General features: G+C 32.3%; 3 protein-coding genes across 9 annotated transcripts; 2 read left to right on the top strand and 1 right to left on the bottom strand.

The window, feature by feature from the left end:
* Nucleotides 1-1,558: 1,558 nt before the first annotated feature.
* On the top strand, nt 1,559-5,003 carry LOC140990171 (remorin-like). Of its 3 annotated transcripts, none has more exons than XM_073459748.1 (6): nt 1,559-1,687; nt 1,789-1,968; nt 2,332-2,379; nt 2,472-2,559; nt 2,693-2,774; nt 4,599-5,003. In XM_073459748.1, the coding sequence occupies exons 1-6, from the start codon at nt 1,615-1,617 to the stop codon at nt 4,791-4,793; spliced, it is 666 nt and encodes a 221-aa protein (XP_073315849.1). In that variant the 5' UTR covers nt 1,559-1,614; the 3' UTR covers nt 4,794-5,003. The 3 variants fall into 3 exon arrangements, with proteins under 3 accessions (XP_073315849.1, XP_073315851.1, XP_073315850.1); XM_073459750.1 differs by having other exon boundaries at nt 1,577-1,712; XM_073459749.1 differs by having other exon boundaries at nt 1,612-1,968.
* Nucleotides 4,691-10,079, bottom strand: LOC140990170 (transcription factor MYB17-like). Of its 2 annotated transcripts, none has more exons than XM_073459746.1 (4): nt 10,018-10,079; nt 8,304-8,510; nt 6,869-6,998; nt 4,691-6,417 (listed from the first exon to the last, which is right to left on the bottom strand). In XM_073459746.1, the coding sequence occupies exons 2-4, from the start codon at nt 8,485-8,487 to the stop codon at nt 5,781-5,783; spliced, it is 951 nt and encodes a 316-aa protein (XP_073315847.1). In that variant the 5' UTR covers nt 8,488-8,510; nt 10,018-10,079; the 3' UTR covers nt 4,691-5,780. The 2 variants fall into 2 exon arrangements, with proteins under 2 accessions (XP_073315847.1, XP_073315846.1); XM_073459745.1 differs by lacking the exon at nt 10,018-10,079 and adding an exon at nt 9,843-9,978.
* Nucleotides 10,080-13,891: 3,812 nt separating this feature from the next.
* LOC140990623 (F-box/LRR-repeat protein At3g48880-like) lies at nt 13,892-16,399 on the top strand. Of its 4 annotated transcripts, XM_073460403.1 has the most exons (4): nt 13,892-14,143; nt 14,707-14,755; nt 15,048-15,449; nt 15,524-16,399. In XM_073460403.1, exons 2-4 carry the CDS (start codon nt 14,745-14,747, stop codon nt 16,080-16,082), a joined length of 972 nt encoding a protein of 323 aa, XP_073316504.1. In that variant the 5' UTR covers nt 13,892-14,143; nt 14,707-14,744; the 3' UTR covers nt 16,083-16,399. The 4 variants fall into 4 exon arrangements, with proteins under 4 accessions (XP_073316504.1, XP_073316507.1, XP_073316505.1 ...); XM_073460406.1 differs by lacking the exon at nt 14,707-14,755 and having other exon boundaries at nt 15,061-15,449; XM_073460404.1 differs by lacking the exon at nt 14,707-14,755.
* The last annotated feature ends 939 nt before the right edge of the window (nt 16,400-17,338 follow it).

Below are 17,338 nucleotides of genomic sequence, written 5' to 3'. Positions count from 1 at the left end.
TTGATGTGTTAAAAAATATATATTTTAAAAATCATATATTATTTCTTTATCAAAAAATTTAAAGAATAAATTATCTTTTTTCAAAAAATAAGTAAATATTTTTTGAACTTTTTTAAAAATATTTACACCGAATTCTAATTAAATAATAATAATAATGTACGGACAATCAATATAAACAAAATTCACGAAAAATTTGAAAAGTGTAATATTATATAAAAATGTTATAGTGTATTTATTATTTTAGAGTATTTGAAGAACTAAATATATAAAAGTAACACAAAACTCAAAACAGTAATCGGAATTAAATGAAATGATGATATCAATGCAAATATTTAAGGTAATATTATTTACACTCCACTTTTTTTAAAATATATTTCATATTTATTTTTTTTACTCTAAAATGTTTAATATGTTTTGGAATGATTTTTAAAAATATTGATATAAATGTACAATGTCTTTTATACAATTTTCTTTCATTAAATATAAGAAAATATTAAAAATAAATCACAAAGACTCTAATAAAGCGCTCCCGTGAGTCAATATGTGAGACAAATCTTATACAAGATTTGAATATTAAAAAATATTATTTTATGTCAAAATTATTATTTTTCACTCAAGATATGGATCGAGTTGATTCGTCTCATGAATATAGACATGTGAGAGGGTTTCAAATGAGACTTACTCAAATTAATTTAGTTAAATTTATTAATTTATCTTGAGTAATTTTTCGTAAATATGTTGACAAACAATTTAATTAAACTATTGATTTATAACATTTTTTAAAATATTATAACACATTATTATAAAGTTATTATTATTTTTTCAAAAATATATTGTAGCGAATTTTAAGATAGTTTATTTATTTTCAAATAATTATTTTAATTTTTATTTATAATATTTATTTAGTAATTTAATGAGTAACAAAAAGAATTGTAAATACTTGTATAGTTATTGATTATTGTATGTGTAGTTGTAAATTTAAGTTTCTCGAATAAATTTATCTTTAGTGAAATAATAAATATTTATACTATTATCTTTTAATATAAACTATTGCTTTAATTACATATATAAATATATTAACAATTTTTGTGTATTACTTTTTCAAAATCAATACATTTAAATAAATATATGAGAAATAACAATGAATATTATTATTTTTTAAAAATAAATAAATTAATGATATTAAAAATAGAATATTATTAAATATAATACTAATCCACGTTTATTTCCTTTTACCATGAATTTTTTGACGGAACTTACTATATATAAGAACAACTCTACTTTCATATTAATAAAAATGGTTGGCTCTTTAGCTAAACATATTATAATAGAAAATCTACGTAGAACAAACTATAATCATATCTCCAAGTCACAAAATTATTTTCAAACCAAAGCATTCGAGATAATTATCAATTTATTTAGAAAAAAAAATCACATATAATTTTTTTTAATTTGTTCAATGAAAAATTCATATATAAATTTAATTTCAAAAATATTATTTATATAAAACCTTATAAATTATTAGAGTATGATATATAATATTACTTCCATAGTTAGCCAACTACACACAACTCTGTGGGCAGCAGCCAACTCACTCAAAATAGTCCAAAAATTATGTATCAATCATACTCATACAGTTCCCTTCTGGGTTCAATTCCAAGCGACACTTACCTTCCTCCAACCAACAGTTACGATCTATTTAATCTTCCATAGTTCGTATCGTTCTCTCTTGTTGAATTCTCTGTGTTTTCCTGCTGAAATTGAGCTAATATATCCAATTTTCTGAAGTAATGGGTGTGGAAGGAACCAAGAATGTAGAACCCGATACCTGTTCCGACCCTCCTCCGCCGCCGCCGGCGGTGGTGGAGCACGTGGAGGATCCGAAAGATGTGGTGGAAGAGAAATCTGAGATTCCACTTGCTGAAGAGAAGAAACCTGATGAGTCCAAGGCTCTTGCTGTTGTTGAAAGTAAATAAAGACACCCTTTCTTCTCTGCGTGTCTAGGTGTTGTAATATGTGTATGTATGTGTTGATGTTTGAGATGTTTTATTGGCTTTGAATGGAAAGGAAAAAAGTGTTCTTTGTTGCTTTGATAAAATCGTTTCTCGAGTTCGAATTTGGAATTTGTACATGTTCTTTACGTTGAAAAGAATCCTTTTTTTTTGTTTTAAAAAAATAAAAAATAGCATCCCTTTTGGATTTTTTTCATGTTCTGTAAAATTATTTGGTAAATCTCAAATCTTGACCTATCTTGCTTAGGGACACGGTGATTAGCCATTGCTTAAGCCAAACTTTTCCTAACCACGATTTTCTTTTTGTTCTATGCTAAAGAACCAGAATCTACTGAGAGGAAAGAAGCCGAGGGATCCATCAGCAGAGGTAATCAAGACTATTTAGAATACTACTTCTTATGTTTATAGTGAATGAGTCGAGAGAGTTATAAAATTTTCCATCATATCTCACTACTTCAGATGCTGTACTTGAACGGGTAGCAACTGAAAAGAGGCTGTCCTTAGTCAAAGCATGGGAGGAAAGTGAAAAGTCGAAAGCTGAAAACAAGTAAGTTGCGTCGAGAAAAAGTTGTGTTCTTTTTTTATTAGAATTCGTCGATATTTGTCTGAGTTTTCCTACGAAAGTGTGGAAAAAGGAGCATTTATCAACTTGTGGCTCGTTGCTACTGAATTATTGACAGAGCTCAGAAGAAGGTATCCGCTATCGCGGCGTGGGAGAACTGCAAGAAAGCTAGTCTAGAGGCTGAGCTTAAGAAGACCGAGGTAACAAGCTATACATCTTAGATTCTTAGTGTATATTTTCTTCTTTTTGATGCTACCCCCATCCCCCAACTCCCTTCCTTTTTTGGTTTCAAGCAGGTAGAGGAAGTTGTTTTGCAAGTTCTAGAAATCAATCAATCGCGTATTGTTACGTTCTGTTGCTAAAAATATGTATGTACCATGGATTTCAAAATGCATGTTAGTATTACCAAATTTTAAAAATATATATACTTTCTTTCATTTAGTATATATTCCTCATATGCTTGATATACTTGTGCATGCCCCAGTTGATAAAAACTTCTGGTGAGCATGCCTTTAATGCGGGTTTTACTTGAAATGAAATGCACTGCTATTGTAATGCATATTTGCCTAGAGGCTTGCAGCTAAATAATTTGTAAAGCACAGGTTTTTTTTTTTTTTTTGACAAGTTTCTCTTTGTATTTGAATTCATTAAAGTGCTTGCTTTGCGTTGCACTTAGGCTCCAGGGCACTCAAGCACTTTAGTTTGATTTCGCCCCTTTAATAGCTAGTACTAAATAAAACGCATTTGATGTGTATGTGAAGAACATAATAGAAATATTGCTAAAATAATTATTTACTAATTTGTATTTTAATAATTTTTAAAAAGAGAAACTTTTAAATATAAATTTGTCAGGAAAAATACTTCCTGCTAAATTAAAAATTAATCATAGTTTTTATTCTTAAATTTTGCATATTGATTATTTTCGAAATCATTCATTTGTATTCTTTTAGTTTTAATCTACATTGGGAGTCTCAAATTTAGTTTGTATGGATTTTTTCGCCTTACTAAATTGAAATAAATGTGCCTGGCACGTTTGATATCCAAAGTTATGATTCACATCCTTTTTTTCCAAGTTGATGTTGGGTTATTTCCAGGAGTATTATGTATTTAGAGGTTCAAAGGAAAGTTCAGGAGATGATTTCCAAAACTACCTTCAAATTTCCTTTTTGTTAAGTGCAGCTCGGGTTTAGTTTCAGAATTATACATGTGGAGTTCCCAATAGAATATTAAGGGTGTGATCAACTGAGTTGAGCTCAAGTAGCACCCTACTCTCGAGCTCGTCTCACCAAAAAAATAGTACTTGAACCTGAGCTTACTCGAGTGACGCTTTCTGATTTCGAGCTCAATTTGCATAATTTTTGAGTTATTTGAGCTTTAGATCAAGCATTAAATCTCTTTTTACAAGAAACTCTCAATTTTTTAAAATATTGAATACTGCAGTATGTGAATTTTGATGAAGATAAGATAAGATATTCATCTAATCAATATATTTAAAACATAAAAAATAAAAAAAAATAAAAAAAATTGTCGAGCTTGATTACTCATGGAATGCTTGAATTTAAGCTCGAGCATGGCTTGAGATAGTACTCCAGCTACTCGAGTCTTGGTTGCATCCTTAAGTAAGAGTATAAAGTCTGTCAATTTCATACATAGAGATTAGAGACACCTGACTATTTTTGAAACCATTAGTTTTTTGTTATCAAATTGTTTTTGCTTTTCAATTTGGATTGGTGCTCAACTTTGGCCTTCACATGTGTGCGTGCATATAATATAAGGTGAGATTTTTGTGTACTTAGAGACAGACCCATTTAACTGGCAGGCATGCGCTGGTCACCCTCATTGAAGACAAAAAATTTCAAAAATAAAATAAAATAAAATTGTATCACGCCATAGTTTTCCATCTTTGTTTCAGCACACGAAAATTTAAAAAAAAAAACAATCAAACAAAAACAAAATGATATAGTCATTGGCATTCAAGTATGATGCAGATTTTGGTTGTGACCCAATATATGAATGGTTTATAGGAACAACTGGAGAAAAAGAAGGCAGAGTACATAGAGAAAATGAAGAACAAGGTTGCACTAGTCCATAAGACAGCAGAAGAAAAACGAGCGACTGCTGAAGCCAAACGCGGGGAAGATCTTCTCAAGGCAGAAGAGACGGCTGCAAAATACCGTGCTACTGGAACTGGACCAAAGAAGTTACTTGGATGTTTCTAAAAGTGAAATTATCTTGTCCAAATGTCAAACTGCAGATTTATGTGTACATGTTGTATTTGAATATCTGTTTATTGTTCAGATGTATTGATTGTGTGGTAATTTGATGTAGAATTCATTGATTGTGGCCAATAACTTCATTATTATGTGTGCATAGTGATGTATTATTTGATACAGGTTAATTAAGAGAAGTGATTACTTTTTCGTTTGAAAGGGCAAGTTTGTATGATGTATAGTATTTTATTTCTTGAATTTTGGATGCCGATAGGAAAATCTATCGTGTGCTTTGATTTGGGAGGTTATGCATGATCGCTGGCCTTTGTTTTGATGTCTGTTCTTGCTGGCCAACATGGTAGCATTTGAATATGGTATGAAGCTCAAAGTTTTTTGCCTGACCATCAGTTGCAGTGATAAGTGCTTTATCCTACACTTGATATTTATGCTACGATAAATAAATTCTCAAGTGGAATGTTTGGACTGTAAGTTCTTGACTTATTGGCAACAATGGTGGTTAATCCTGGTAAATCAGTGATTTTTTTTTTCTTTCCCTGAAAAAAGTCAATAATTTCAGTTCGATTTTGATTGTGGTGTTCAAAACCTAACAGACCGATGACCAAATTGGGGGAGATGATTTCTTTTATCTGTTTCGTTTAGTGTTGGTTAAATTATTTTGATTGTTTTTTTTTATTATTATTCTTGTTCGAGTTTAGTCATAAGCTGGAATGCTCATCCCTTAATGGCATTATCAACTATAGTCTACAAGTTTTACCTTACGGAAACATTAAACAAACATGAACTAACCTATAATTAACATGCTACGCAGAATAGATTACTACAGTAAACTAAAATTCAGATCATGATGGAAAAAGTTTCTTTTCAAATTAGTACTTCTGTTTTAGATTCAGCTAGAAAGGTTCACCAAACGTAAAACAGTGCTATACCAACTGGACATTATGGTGAAAACTATCACATTGATGGCACCAAGGGAAGTTACTGCATCTGATCTTGGATAGAAGCAGAGATATTATTAAAGGATTCTTGAAGGAATCCCATATCATCGCCACCAGCTGGAAAATCTAGTAAAAACTGAAACATTACATCTGCTGATTCATCGATCTCGTATGGTTTTGTCAAATCAGAACAAGCTGCAAAAACGTCTGCTTCCTTTCTGCAGCTCAAATGTTCCACATTTTGGTTGGCCATGGATTTGGAGAGTTGGTTTGTGGCTATGGAGCTCGATTCAACTTTAGTTAAGGACGATGTTTGAGAAGCTTGGCTGTGAGATGAGGTGTCGCCAATCCATTCACTTGTACACTCCTTGATTTTTCGAAATGAATCAGCGACTCTAGAGTTCCACAGACGGAGGAAGAAGTCCCTTTCAGATTGATTTTCTAATGACGTAAGCTGTGCTTCACTTGATGGATAAGATTTGACCTCGAATTGAATCCTCTCCGATTGAACCATTTGGCAAGACAGTGGAGATTCAAGATTTGTGTCGACTGACTTAGAAGAGCTGGCTGGCTGGTTGGAGTCTATGCTGGTAAAGCGCTTCCTCAAATGTGAGTTCCAGAAGTTCTTGATATCATTGTCTGTTCTTCCTGGTAAATGCGAGGCTATCGCTGCCCATCTGAAAGTAATAGTGATTCAAAATCAGGATATTGATTCACCTACACCCTTGACGTGGAACGTAGCTTAAATAGTGGTCGATACCCCGTAGTTGCTTCTTGTTCCTCAAAGAAATATAAGGAAATAACAAACAAAATCCAGGTTGAACTTTGGAGTTCAGCATAGTCATCATTGTCAAATATGATCACTATATCCAACACTGTAGTTTGTAATTAATTCAATTTTTGTAAAATAGCATAACAATTTAAGCACCATTATTTTAATTGGTGCACCGCGTATGCAGTCATAGTACATGTCAATTTTATCAAGTGGTGTTCATCCAGCAGGTGACTTTTTGTTCTAACAGCAATTATATGCAATTACATCATATTACAGATAGCCCGAGCATATCATGCAAAGGTAAATAGGCATGGAGATTGAATTAAGGGGGGGTGTAAGAGGCAATTCCTTACTTGTTACCCAGTGTTCCATGTAGGTCAATGATACTTTTCTCTTCCTCTGCACTAAAGGGACCGCGTTTAATGTTGGGTCGAAGATAGTTTATCCAACGAAGCCGACAGCTCTTCCCACACCGAAGGAGACCTGTAGCAGTCACACACGCAAAAAACCGTTCTTAGCATCTTTCTGTTTCGTCGTGCTTCTCTGATTCTAGCATTAGTTTCTTGGTTATGAATATCAATTCAGATTCTTGAAGATTATCAACTGATAGAAGTGTGACCGACGGAAATGATAAAGCAGAGAACTGCTGACTTCTAGTGCTTGAGCCCTTCTAAATCGTCGTCCTATCCATTGAAAATGTGCAAGGTATGTAAAAAGCTAAACGTCTCTTAATTTGAAATTTTGTTACTATAAATCACATTTTATTCGTAACAGAATGCTCCTCCTTGATCAAACCCCACCCCACCCCACCAAAAACGAAATCTTGGTTCTGCCTCCAGTTCCTCCATAATAATTCAGAGGATGGTCTTAGGACAACTTGCAAGTTTATCTGCGAGATTATCGGTGCACGGGACTGAATTTTAACGGGGTCCAAGTCAAACAGACGAGGTAAGCCAAGTGGAAGGAGTCATCCTAGTTGCCTTGTGATCGGCAATGATCACAATATATAACTCATTTCTTCTATTTTGTGATTTCAGAAGAACGAATCTCACATCCGGAAATGTGTTGCTGGCCTCTCTATGAAGAAAGAATAATCAATAGATCTCTTAGTTCTTATTTCTTCAGAACAATCACTCGTGAGCATGGCACGAGTTACAGGTAAACAACCATGAAATGGTTAAAAATGCAGGTAGTAGAGGAATTCCTTCTATTCATTACTTGGCTAGTGCAGAATAAGTTGGAAAAATATGCCCAATTTTGACAAACAAACATTAATTGTATTTTATGGACTTAAAATCAAATATTCTTCCTACCATAACAAAAGAAAAAAGTTCAAATTTCCGGAAACATAAGTAACATTTTAATGTTATTTTCAAATTATCTTCTAAAGAACACTTTTTCACCTCAATCCTTTACATTCAGTCTTTCAACTCAACTTTTTTCTCAATCCCAAAAATATCATGGGATCGTATTACAACTACACCAATAAATTATATATTTTTAATTCCAACAAATATATATTGTATTTTTTTTATCTTTGCTTCTGATGTTACAATTTCAAGGAATATTCTCACAGTAATGGAAACTTAACCAAATTTAATCATTTTTTCTCTTAGGACCAAGAGTCCCTCCCACAGCTCGCATTCTTAACTAGAACAATGATAGAATCCAAGAAATAAATATTGTAGCAGAGATTGATTTAGAAGTTAACCACGTAAAACAGCAAATGAATGCGCATGTACACAGAAATAAAAATGGTGCTGACAATTTTTTTTAAAAAAAAAAAACCTGCAATTTTAGGGAGATTCCTCCAAGCGCCATGCCCATTCCGAGTGATGAAATCAACAAGAATCTTGTCTTCTTCAGGAGTCCAAGCCCCTTTTCTTATCCCTTCTTTTTCACAGCATGTCATTCTCCCTTTCTTCTTCTTCCTTTTCTCCCCTTCCTTATTTGTTTCTCTCTTTTTCACCATTTTTACCAAAACCAACAAATCATCTGCCCCAAAATTAAAATGCAGTTTAAACAAGCTAAATGATATTCAAGAAATGAGTGTACTTTTGGAACTAAATAAGAGGAGAAAGACACAATAAGGTGGAAAGGTGAACAGAAAAGGTTCTTGGGAGGGCTGTGACACCAAGGACTACGTAAGGATTCTACTACTCCGGTTAATATCCATTTTCTTTTCAACAAAAAATTATTACAAATTACTTAGAATAAAATAATAATAAAAATAATCACAAACTCTATCTTTAAAAATATTAATCATTTAAAATTCTTTCAGGGGTAGGTCTCTTGTGAGACGGTCTCATGAATTTTTATCTGTCATACGGATCAACCCTACTTATATTTACAATAAAAAATAATACTCTTGGCATAAAAATTAATACTTTTTCATTGATGACCCAAATAAAAGATCCGTCTAACAAAATACGATCAGTGAGATCGTCTCACACAAGTTTTTGTCTTCTTTCAGAACACCAATGAGGTAAGACATATATATTAGATATATTTAAATCACATTCAATAGGAACGTGACACTTCATTGATATTCATATTCATATAGAAAAGCAATCAAGATGTGCAGCATATATAATTATGAGTAAGTGGTTAGTGTTGAACTGGTTCATATAGAATGAGCTTGGAAAGAATATCATAAATGCAAGCAGATTACAACAGAATTATTTCTCACAGACTTCCAAGAACCCATCCCCATCCAATGCTTCCTTCTCTCTGCATTTATTTTGTACTCTCCCCTCGTTATTAATTCTAAAATTTTTTATTATTTATTTTAGCAAAAAGTTCATTTGTATATTCAAATAAACTCGTGTTTATAATATAATAATGTGCAGCACAGAGGTAATTGATGAAGAGGGAAGATCTAGTACACACACACACACACATATATATAGAATCATGATATAATATATTAATTAATTTTAAATTTGCATCCTTGCAACTTTTATTTTATTCAGTCAAGATATTCGAATTCAATACAGTATTTAGTCTGAGTCGAATTACTTACTATTCAAACCAAAACATTGTTCTTTAAATAAAAGAATTGCATTTATTCAATGGTAAAAATTTCCATCTTTGAGCCAATGAGGTATGAATTCGAGCTCAGGTAACAACGAAAAACCCTCCGCCCCCATGCAATTGATAAACAATCCATCTTTGACGACTATTACTATACACAACATATTCTACATTTTCAAAAAAATTAACAAAAGTTAAGATTTTAATTTATGCAATTTTCTTATATAGAAAATATATAACAAATTTTGTTCCGATTAATCACAAAATTCTAATAACACCAATTAAAAAAGCTACCTCGTCAGTTGTACGCCAAACCAACTTCACTCGGATACGCTGAGTTCTTCTGGAGAATGAGAGATGGCGACAAGAGACACACAGACATACATATATTCATTCATAGTCGTGCATGCAGATATATATATAGATAGATACAAATAACATAATGCATACGTATATCGTGCATGCTTACCTGCAGGAAAATAAAGATAGACGGAGGGATTCGCGGAGAAGAGAAGAAGAAAGCCTGTCCAATTTTACTGAAAGGGCTGTTTCTTATGGTGGTGGCTTGCGATGTTCCGTTTTAGCCGGGGTTGTTTTTTTGTGCTTTTCCAAAGACGACGAAAAAGATTGGGACCCTTTTCACCTTTTTATTGAATTAAATTAAATTCAAATAAAGAGATTACCTCAATCTCTGCTCGTTTTCCAAGCAAAAAAATCTGGGTGGACACGGGCTACTTTTATCCTTTGTGCAACGCAACGTGCTGAATGCCATTTCTCAGACATACAGATATTATATTCCAACGTACAATGGTCCTTACCACCCGATAATTGTAAATATTACCATATTCAATTTTTTTTATATATTCTGTTATTTCTTATAAGGTGGGTATCCTTCATCTATCTCATACTATTTATCAATAAAAAAAATACCTTTTTTGATATTTACTAAAACCAATAAATCTATATATTAAATAATACACAAATAAGATAAATTTAACTCTAAAATGCATTAATTCTTATATTGATAAAATCACGAAAATCTCAAAATTATAATATTTAGTAGTTTTTGCAACTAGAACACAACACATCAAAAAATTATAAATTTAATTGTATTATCGTCGGCTCGATTTCGAAGGAAAAAAGAGAGGAGAAAAGCTTTTTTAAGGAATTTTATGCCAAGGGAGGAGTGAAAGAAATGAGGTAGGCGGGGAGAGAAATTTTGTGTGAAGGACTAAAGTTCAACATCTAAACCTAATATATTATTTGAAATTTTAAAAAAATAAATAAACACAATTAACTGTAATTAAACGTGTTTAATTATCAACTCAATCCACCTATTTTATGTAATGGTGGACCGATCCCATTTTGACACCCCTACATGTCATAGGCAAAAACTTGTGTGAGACGGTCTCACGGATCGTATTTTGTGAGACGGATATCTTATTTTTGTTATCCATGAAAAAGTATTACTTTTTCTGCTAAGAGTATTACTTTTTGTTATGAATGTCGGTAGGATTGATCCGTCTCACAAGAAACTTACTCCATGTCATATTAGGTGGGGCGGATAGGGGGGACCAGCAACCAGCCATTAAATCTGTATTTTTGTGGGATTACAAAAGTTTAGCAAATACATATCATAATCCAAATTTAATAAAGGCAAAAACTTGTGTGAGACGGTCTCATGAGTATTATTTGTGAGACAGATCTCTTATTTGTGTCATCCATGAAAAACTATTACTTTTTATGGTAACAATGTTACTTTTTGTAGTGAATATGGGTAGAGTTGACCCGTCTCACAGTTTAGGATCTGTGAGACGGTCTCACATGAGACCCACTCTTTAATAAAAATAATTTTCTTTATGTGCACACTTAAGACCTTCGATTTATTCTTTATGTGCACACTTAAGACCTTCGATTTAAGCATTTGCAAAATAATTAAAGGAGTGGGTCTCATGTGAGACCGTCTCAATTATCTTAATCTGTGAGACGGGTCAATCCCACTCATATTCACAATAAAAAATAATACTCTTAGCATAAAAAGTAATAATTTTTTATGGATGACCCAAATAAGATATCCGTCTTATAAATACGACCCGTAAGATCGTCTCACACAAATTTTTGCATAATTAAATATGCAAACTAAAATTATATATAATTCATATTTATAAAATGAGGACTTATATCTACTAATCTTTACTGGGTCGATGTGTTCGTTGGTGCTAAAATTAAACATGATCCACGGAGAATATAAGTTTCAATAAATTATGTCAAAAAATATAAATTTATCAACAGTATTTTTATATGAAAATTATATACAGTAATATATATTTTTTTGGCTCAACTATAGAGGTAAATAACAATATTTTTATCAAGACATGACAATGAGATAGAGCGATAATATCTTCTCAATCCACGTCCCCACGGGAATTTATTCTTCATCTCCGCTTTCATACTCAAATTTTTACTTGTAGAATTTTCATACACTCTAATCATACATATATTATTATAATAATACATTTATTAATGTAATGTCTTCTTTGCTTTAATTGCTTATAATAGATTGAATAAAGGGCTTGTTTCACGGCACATTTCTATTTAAATTTAAATTGACATTTCAATATTATTTATCCCTAAAAATAATCATTTTTTAGGCGGAAACATGTATCACCAATTACAGTTGGGGGGAATTACAATTTCGAGTATATGTATTGTGTTTTTGAAATTTTGAATTTTAATATTATTAAACTTAAGTTTTAGTCGCGTATTATGGTTCCCTTGAAGTCTAGAGATGTAGACAATCCAAACCAAGTCAAACAATATCGGACTTGAATTTGGTTCATTTAAGATTGATAGAGGCTCGAGCTCGATTCGAGCTTTTATCATCATACTCGAGTTCGAATTGTCTTGAAATTAATAAGCTCGTGAAAAGCTCGAGCTCGGCTCGTTAAAAATTCGTTTAACATGTTAATCAAGTCAGGCTCGAGTTTTATTCATTAATAGATTTTTTATTATGTTTAACAAACCTGACTTGAGCTTAGCTCGTTTTCGAGCTCTTAAAATATAAATTGAGCTGGAGTTGGAACTTGATTCGAGATTGGTAAAAGATTAAATATATATATGAACTGATTTTAAATTACACATAAAAGTGTAAACTTTATCGGCATTAATATTTTTATTTGTCAACTCAACAAATGAGCCAAGCTTGAGCTTACGAGCCACCTGAACAAGTACAGCTCGCGAGCCTATTAACAAATAAGTTTGTAAGCTCACGAGCCGAATATCCTTAGGTTTGAGCTTGATTTGATTAAATTATCGAGCTCGAGCTTGACTTTATATGATTTAAAAATAAATTCAAATGAGCTTTTTATCGAACCGAGCTCCGAATAGCTCGCGACGGTTTTAGTTCATTTACATCCTTAGGACTTGAACATTAGAAAATAATATAATTGATAGTTTTTTCATATTCGCGTTTTCCTTTTGATGCTCCATGTCATTTTATCGTTATCGGTATTTTCATGGACATCATGAACATTCCACATAGATAAATTAAAAACCTTGAAGTGGATTATTCCAATTTAGCAATTAAATTATTAATTCAAAATTATATTTTTCTTATCAGGCTAATATGGGCCAACCCAACCCAGAGAGTGCTGGGCCCGTCCTTTACTTTTCTTGGCCTTTTGATACATAAAAATTTGGGGTTAAAATCAGGTGATAAATAATGGAATTTTAGTCTTGTGAATATTTTTCATAAATATAGTACACATCTATATATATTTATGTTATTTGGGGTCGCAATATGTTCGTACTANTGCTATTTGGGGTGGGGTCACGTTATGTTCGTACTAACATTTAATAAAAAACATTAAATTCTTGTGAGATATTTGTGTAAAATATATATTTATGTGTGTGTGTGTAAAATTACATATATTTTTTATAAAGCGAGATTACAATTTTTCATGAGATTAACAACATCCTATTCTTTGATAAGTAATATTTATGGTTTTCATTTGAATAAATTTGTCCGAACGTAACATGTTAAATCTTCATTATAATATTGGTAAAACGAATTAAATAACGTATTCCTGATTATTGAAAAGTTTTTTTTAAAAAAATTAATTATAATTTAATAGGTAAAATGAAATAATATATATTTGATACACAGTTATATTTTTAGTTTGTTAATTGTGAAAGAAATTGACATCTTTTCTTAGTATTTGTATTACTTATTTGAATTAACTATACTATTTAATTTAATAAACACCCTTTCACTACTTACATAAAAAAAATAAAAAAATAAAAAAATAAAAGATTTTAAGACAAAGTGAGATGAATAGTTTTTTAAAAGACAGAATTCATCAGTGCACTAGTGTGAAATCTATGGCTGTTAGTTCCATTGGGAGCGTTACACAAAAGAGAAATGATTCAATCCCATGAACAACAACCCTTTCACGTCATTCAGAGCTTCTACAATTTGCGTCTCTTTCTTCGTCTCACTTACTATATTTTCCCTAAAATTCAGTGTTAAAAATTATTTTAAGACAGCCCACTAATGGAAAAATCAGGCTATGAAGTTTTCCTGATTTAATCGAAAGGTATCATGCTAATCTTGGTGTATTTTCTTGTTAATTTTCCATGTTTCTGGCTTGGGTTTGGATCTTGATTCTGGGACCTTTATGATTTGGGAAAAGCTTGTCGTTGATGTGAAAAAGGTGGTTGTTTTTCTTGAGGAAAACTGGAATGGAAGCATTGTTGTTTGATTTCTTTAATTTCTTGGATTTTACTATGTGATGATTTTGGTTTTCTAGGTCGGTTGTGAATTTCCGGTACGATGATTTGCTAATCTTTGTGGCTCGAGAGAGATACTGATGTGTGATTATTTGCTGATCTTTTTATTCCGGTCTCCCATTCATTTCCAATTTTTAGGTTTTACAGCTTCTTTAATTAGATCTCATATGGTGTCTTTGTTATTCCATTCTTCCATCTGGCTTTAATAAATGTTGGAGGAGAAAATTTATTGTCGGAGGACTTGATGTGTGGAGGAGTGGGACTGAACATTTACAAAAATTTTACATGAAATTCGAAGATTTGTGCAGAAGCAAATAAGCAAGATTATTTTTTTCAGTACCATTCCTTTCCTGAGAATTTTTTTTATCAGAACTGGTGAAATTGGGACTTTGAAACAGTGGATTTCTAATGGAATTCAGGTTCATTCGTTGATATCCTATTCTATGTATGTATATTTTCCTAAGAGTTAAGCTCTTCGTTTGGATAATTGAAGTTTATGGACTCATGAATACAGTGGCCTGGTAACTTAAATTTATCAACGGGCTATAATTTTATGAGTATTACAATCTTGTTTCCAAGAATTTTTAAAATGGGTGAAAAAAGATTTTTTTTTTTTTGGAAACAAGAAATTGCTGAGTCAGGACACAATGACTTGATTGGTTTGCCAACGTCTGGTCTTCACGTGGATAAATTTTCTGGTACCTTTCTTAGGCTCGAGAAAAAGACATCTAGGAAATTTTCACAAGCTTGTGCAATGGACGATGTGTGCTCCAGTTTGAGAAGATGGGAGGAAATGAATCATGATATTTTGGTTAAGATTTTCCAAACCCTGGACATCTTTGATTTGATCTTGGGGATTGGTCAAGTTTGTAGCACTTGGAGATTGGCGGCTTGTGACCCTTTACTCTGGCGGACTCTTGATTTGTCGATGCTTAAGTCAAACTTCATTAAAATACCGTTAGAGCCATATGTATACGTGGATGGTCGGTCGGATAAGACGTTGACTCGGGTTTTGAAGATTTCCTTAAATCTAAGCCGTGGAAACGTATCGACAATAATTTTTCACTACAATCTCTACATCAGCAATGATCAGTTGACTTACGCAGCTGAAAGGTACACCTGAAACTTGTAGTGTGTCCCGATTTAGTTAAACAGGGGAATAATGCAACTAACCGGCTGTATTGCAGGTGCCCTCGTCTCAAACGTCTGGTCATGCCTGCATGGAATAGAATAAAGGAGGCTGGAATATGTCATGCAATTCGTATATGGAAAGATCTTGAATCACTAACAATGCCTAGCATATCAAACCCTCCAGTTCTAATGGAGGAAATTTCGGAAAATTGTAAGAATTTTTCCGAATTGAAGATAATGGGACCCTTTGATGTTTGCTTCGCTTCAACACTCGTTGCATTTCTACCTAGCTTGAAAGTCTTAAGCCTTCGATGCTCGATGGTTTTCAAGGATGCTTTGGTTATTATCTTGGATGGATTGAAAGGGCTAGAAGTTCTCAACATATCTCATTGCCTACTTGTTGATGCCCCTCCACCTCCTGCCACAAAAAATGTCCTCCGGAAGCTTGACAGCACGATTCTCGAAAGGACAAGCAAGTTAAAAATTTTTTTATCGTGTATGAATGATTCGTGTGTGATGTGCCAACGTGCTAGAAATGACGAAGGGTTGATGAGGTGGTACAAGTACGAGGAAGATCTTTGGAAAGTAGATGAAGTGGGATCACTCGCGATCTGATCCTACCCTCTTAGTGGCCGTTTGAACGTAATAATAGGTGCAACATTCGGGACGATGAACTAAGATCTATGTAGATGGTAAATTCTAAATACAAGTCATTTCGCATGAAACCATAGTTGATAATAGATCGGAGGCGGTTTATTTTCTTGTTTATCTGATGGGTTGAACCTGTGATGATTGAGGTCATACATGTATGTAGGTTGTTCCAACAACTAATGAGTTTTTACATCTCGTTGTTGTAGATTCTAGGGCTGTACATATATTGTGTGTGTGCTGATACTTGGTTGTTTAATAAGGAGACTTCGTTTATCGGCTTTTCTTGCTATTTCATTCATTGTTTTTTCAGTTTTGGGTGAACAATATCAAAGGAGCAATGATCAGGCATAAGGTGTGTGAACGAGCTTATATGTATGTATATGATTTCAAATGACTGTATTCTAGCCCACCCGTATGGAAAAGTAGCTTAAAGACATCCCCTGATGAGTGAATTAAGTTAACGTTTTATCAACAGTAACACATTTTCTCGGATGAGTCTGTTGCTCTAAGTTTGTAGAGTACGATTTACTGTACTAACGTAATTTACGTACTATTGCATTAGTCTAAGAGTTTAACTAATGTGCACAAAATATTAGCGACAGTGAGTTCAGCTTCATTAAAAAATTAGCTTAAATACATCAAAGGCAAAAAAATGCTAGTTTAAATATATGAATATTAGAATTAAGGTATGGTATGGTATGGTATGGCTTTCGACAGATGAAGCCCAAATAATTCAGATTAATGTCAATAATTAACGCTACTTCTTCCATTATGTTGATTTCATTCAAATATGGCAATATATTCTAAATCTAAATTTTAAAAAATGTGGCAAGATATCCTATAAGACATGATTTTCACACCGTTTTTCAAATTTCTATTTTTCTAAAGACTTTTTTTTTTGTATTTGATTGGATTAAATTAATATAAATATCCATGAATAAACTTACCATATAATCTGCTTAAGAATTCAAATACGTATCCAAAATATAATTATTATCGGTCGAATATCATGATCATTAATTTTAAGGTATATTATATTAGTATTATATCACTTTATTTTCAAAAGGTTAATCTAAATGATACATTTAACCTTTTTTTGAATGTATTAATCTAAATAATACATTCATAAAAGAGGTACACAAAAATAAGAAAAGGTTTCAAGTGGGAGCATGGACTTTGAATTCAAGAGAAATATACCACAAACATTAACAAAAAACAAA

The sequence above is a fragment of the Primulina huaijiensis genome, chromosome 12 (genome assembly GCF_012295235.1).
Source record: "Primulina huaijiensis isolate GDHJ02 chromosome 12, ASM1229523v2, whole genome shotgun sequence".
NCBI classification, from domain to species: Eukaryota; Viridiplantae; Streptophyta; class Magnoliopsida; order Lamiales; family Gesneriaceae; genus Primulina; species Primulina huaijiensis.
The sequence above is the reverse complement of the archived record's forward strand: the minus strand, read 5'-3'. Positions and strand labels throughout refer to the sequence as shown.

Bases quoted from the DNA above. Each gene is read 5' to 3' on its own strand.
- LOC140990171 (XM_073459748.1), top strand. From the start codon at position 1,615: ATGTATCAATCATACTCATACAGTTCCCTTCTGGGTTCAATTCCAAGC. The intron at 1,969-2,331 runs GTAAATAAAGAC...TCTATGCTAAAG, and splicing joins GGCTCTTGCTGTTGTTGAAA to AACCAGAATCTACTGAGAGG. The intron at 2,560-2,692 runs GTAAGTTGCGTC...AATTATTGACAG, and splicing joins AAGTCGAAAGCTGAAAACAA to AGCTCAGAAGAAGGTATCCG.
- LOC140990170 (XM_073459746.1), bottom strand. From the start codon at position 8,487: ATGGTGAAAAAGAGAGAAACAAATAAGGAAGGGGAGAAAAGGAAGAAG. The intron at 6,999-8,303 runs GTTTTTTTTTTT...TGACTGCTACAG, and splicing joins GAATCTCCCTAAAATTGCAG to GTCTCCTTCGGTGTGGGAAG. The intron at 6,418-6,868 runs GTAAGGAATTGC...TATTACTTTCAG, and splicing joins CATGGAACACTGGGTAACAA to ATGGGCAGCGATAGCCTCGC.
- LOC140990623 (XM_073460403.1), top strand. The intron at 15,450-15,523 runs GTACACCTGAAA...GCTGTATTGCAG, and splicing joins TTGACTTACGCAGCTGAAAG to GTGCCCTCGTCTCAAACGTC.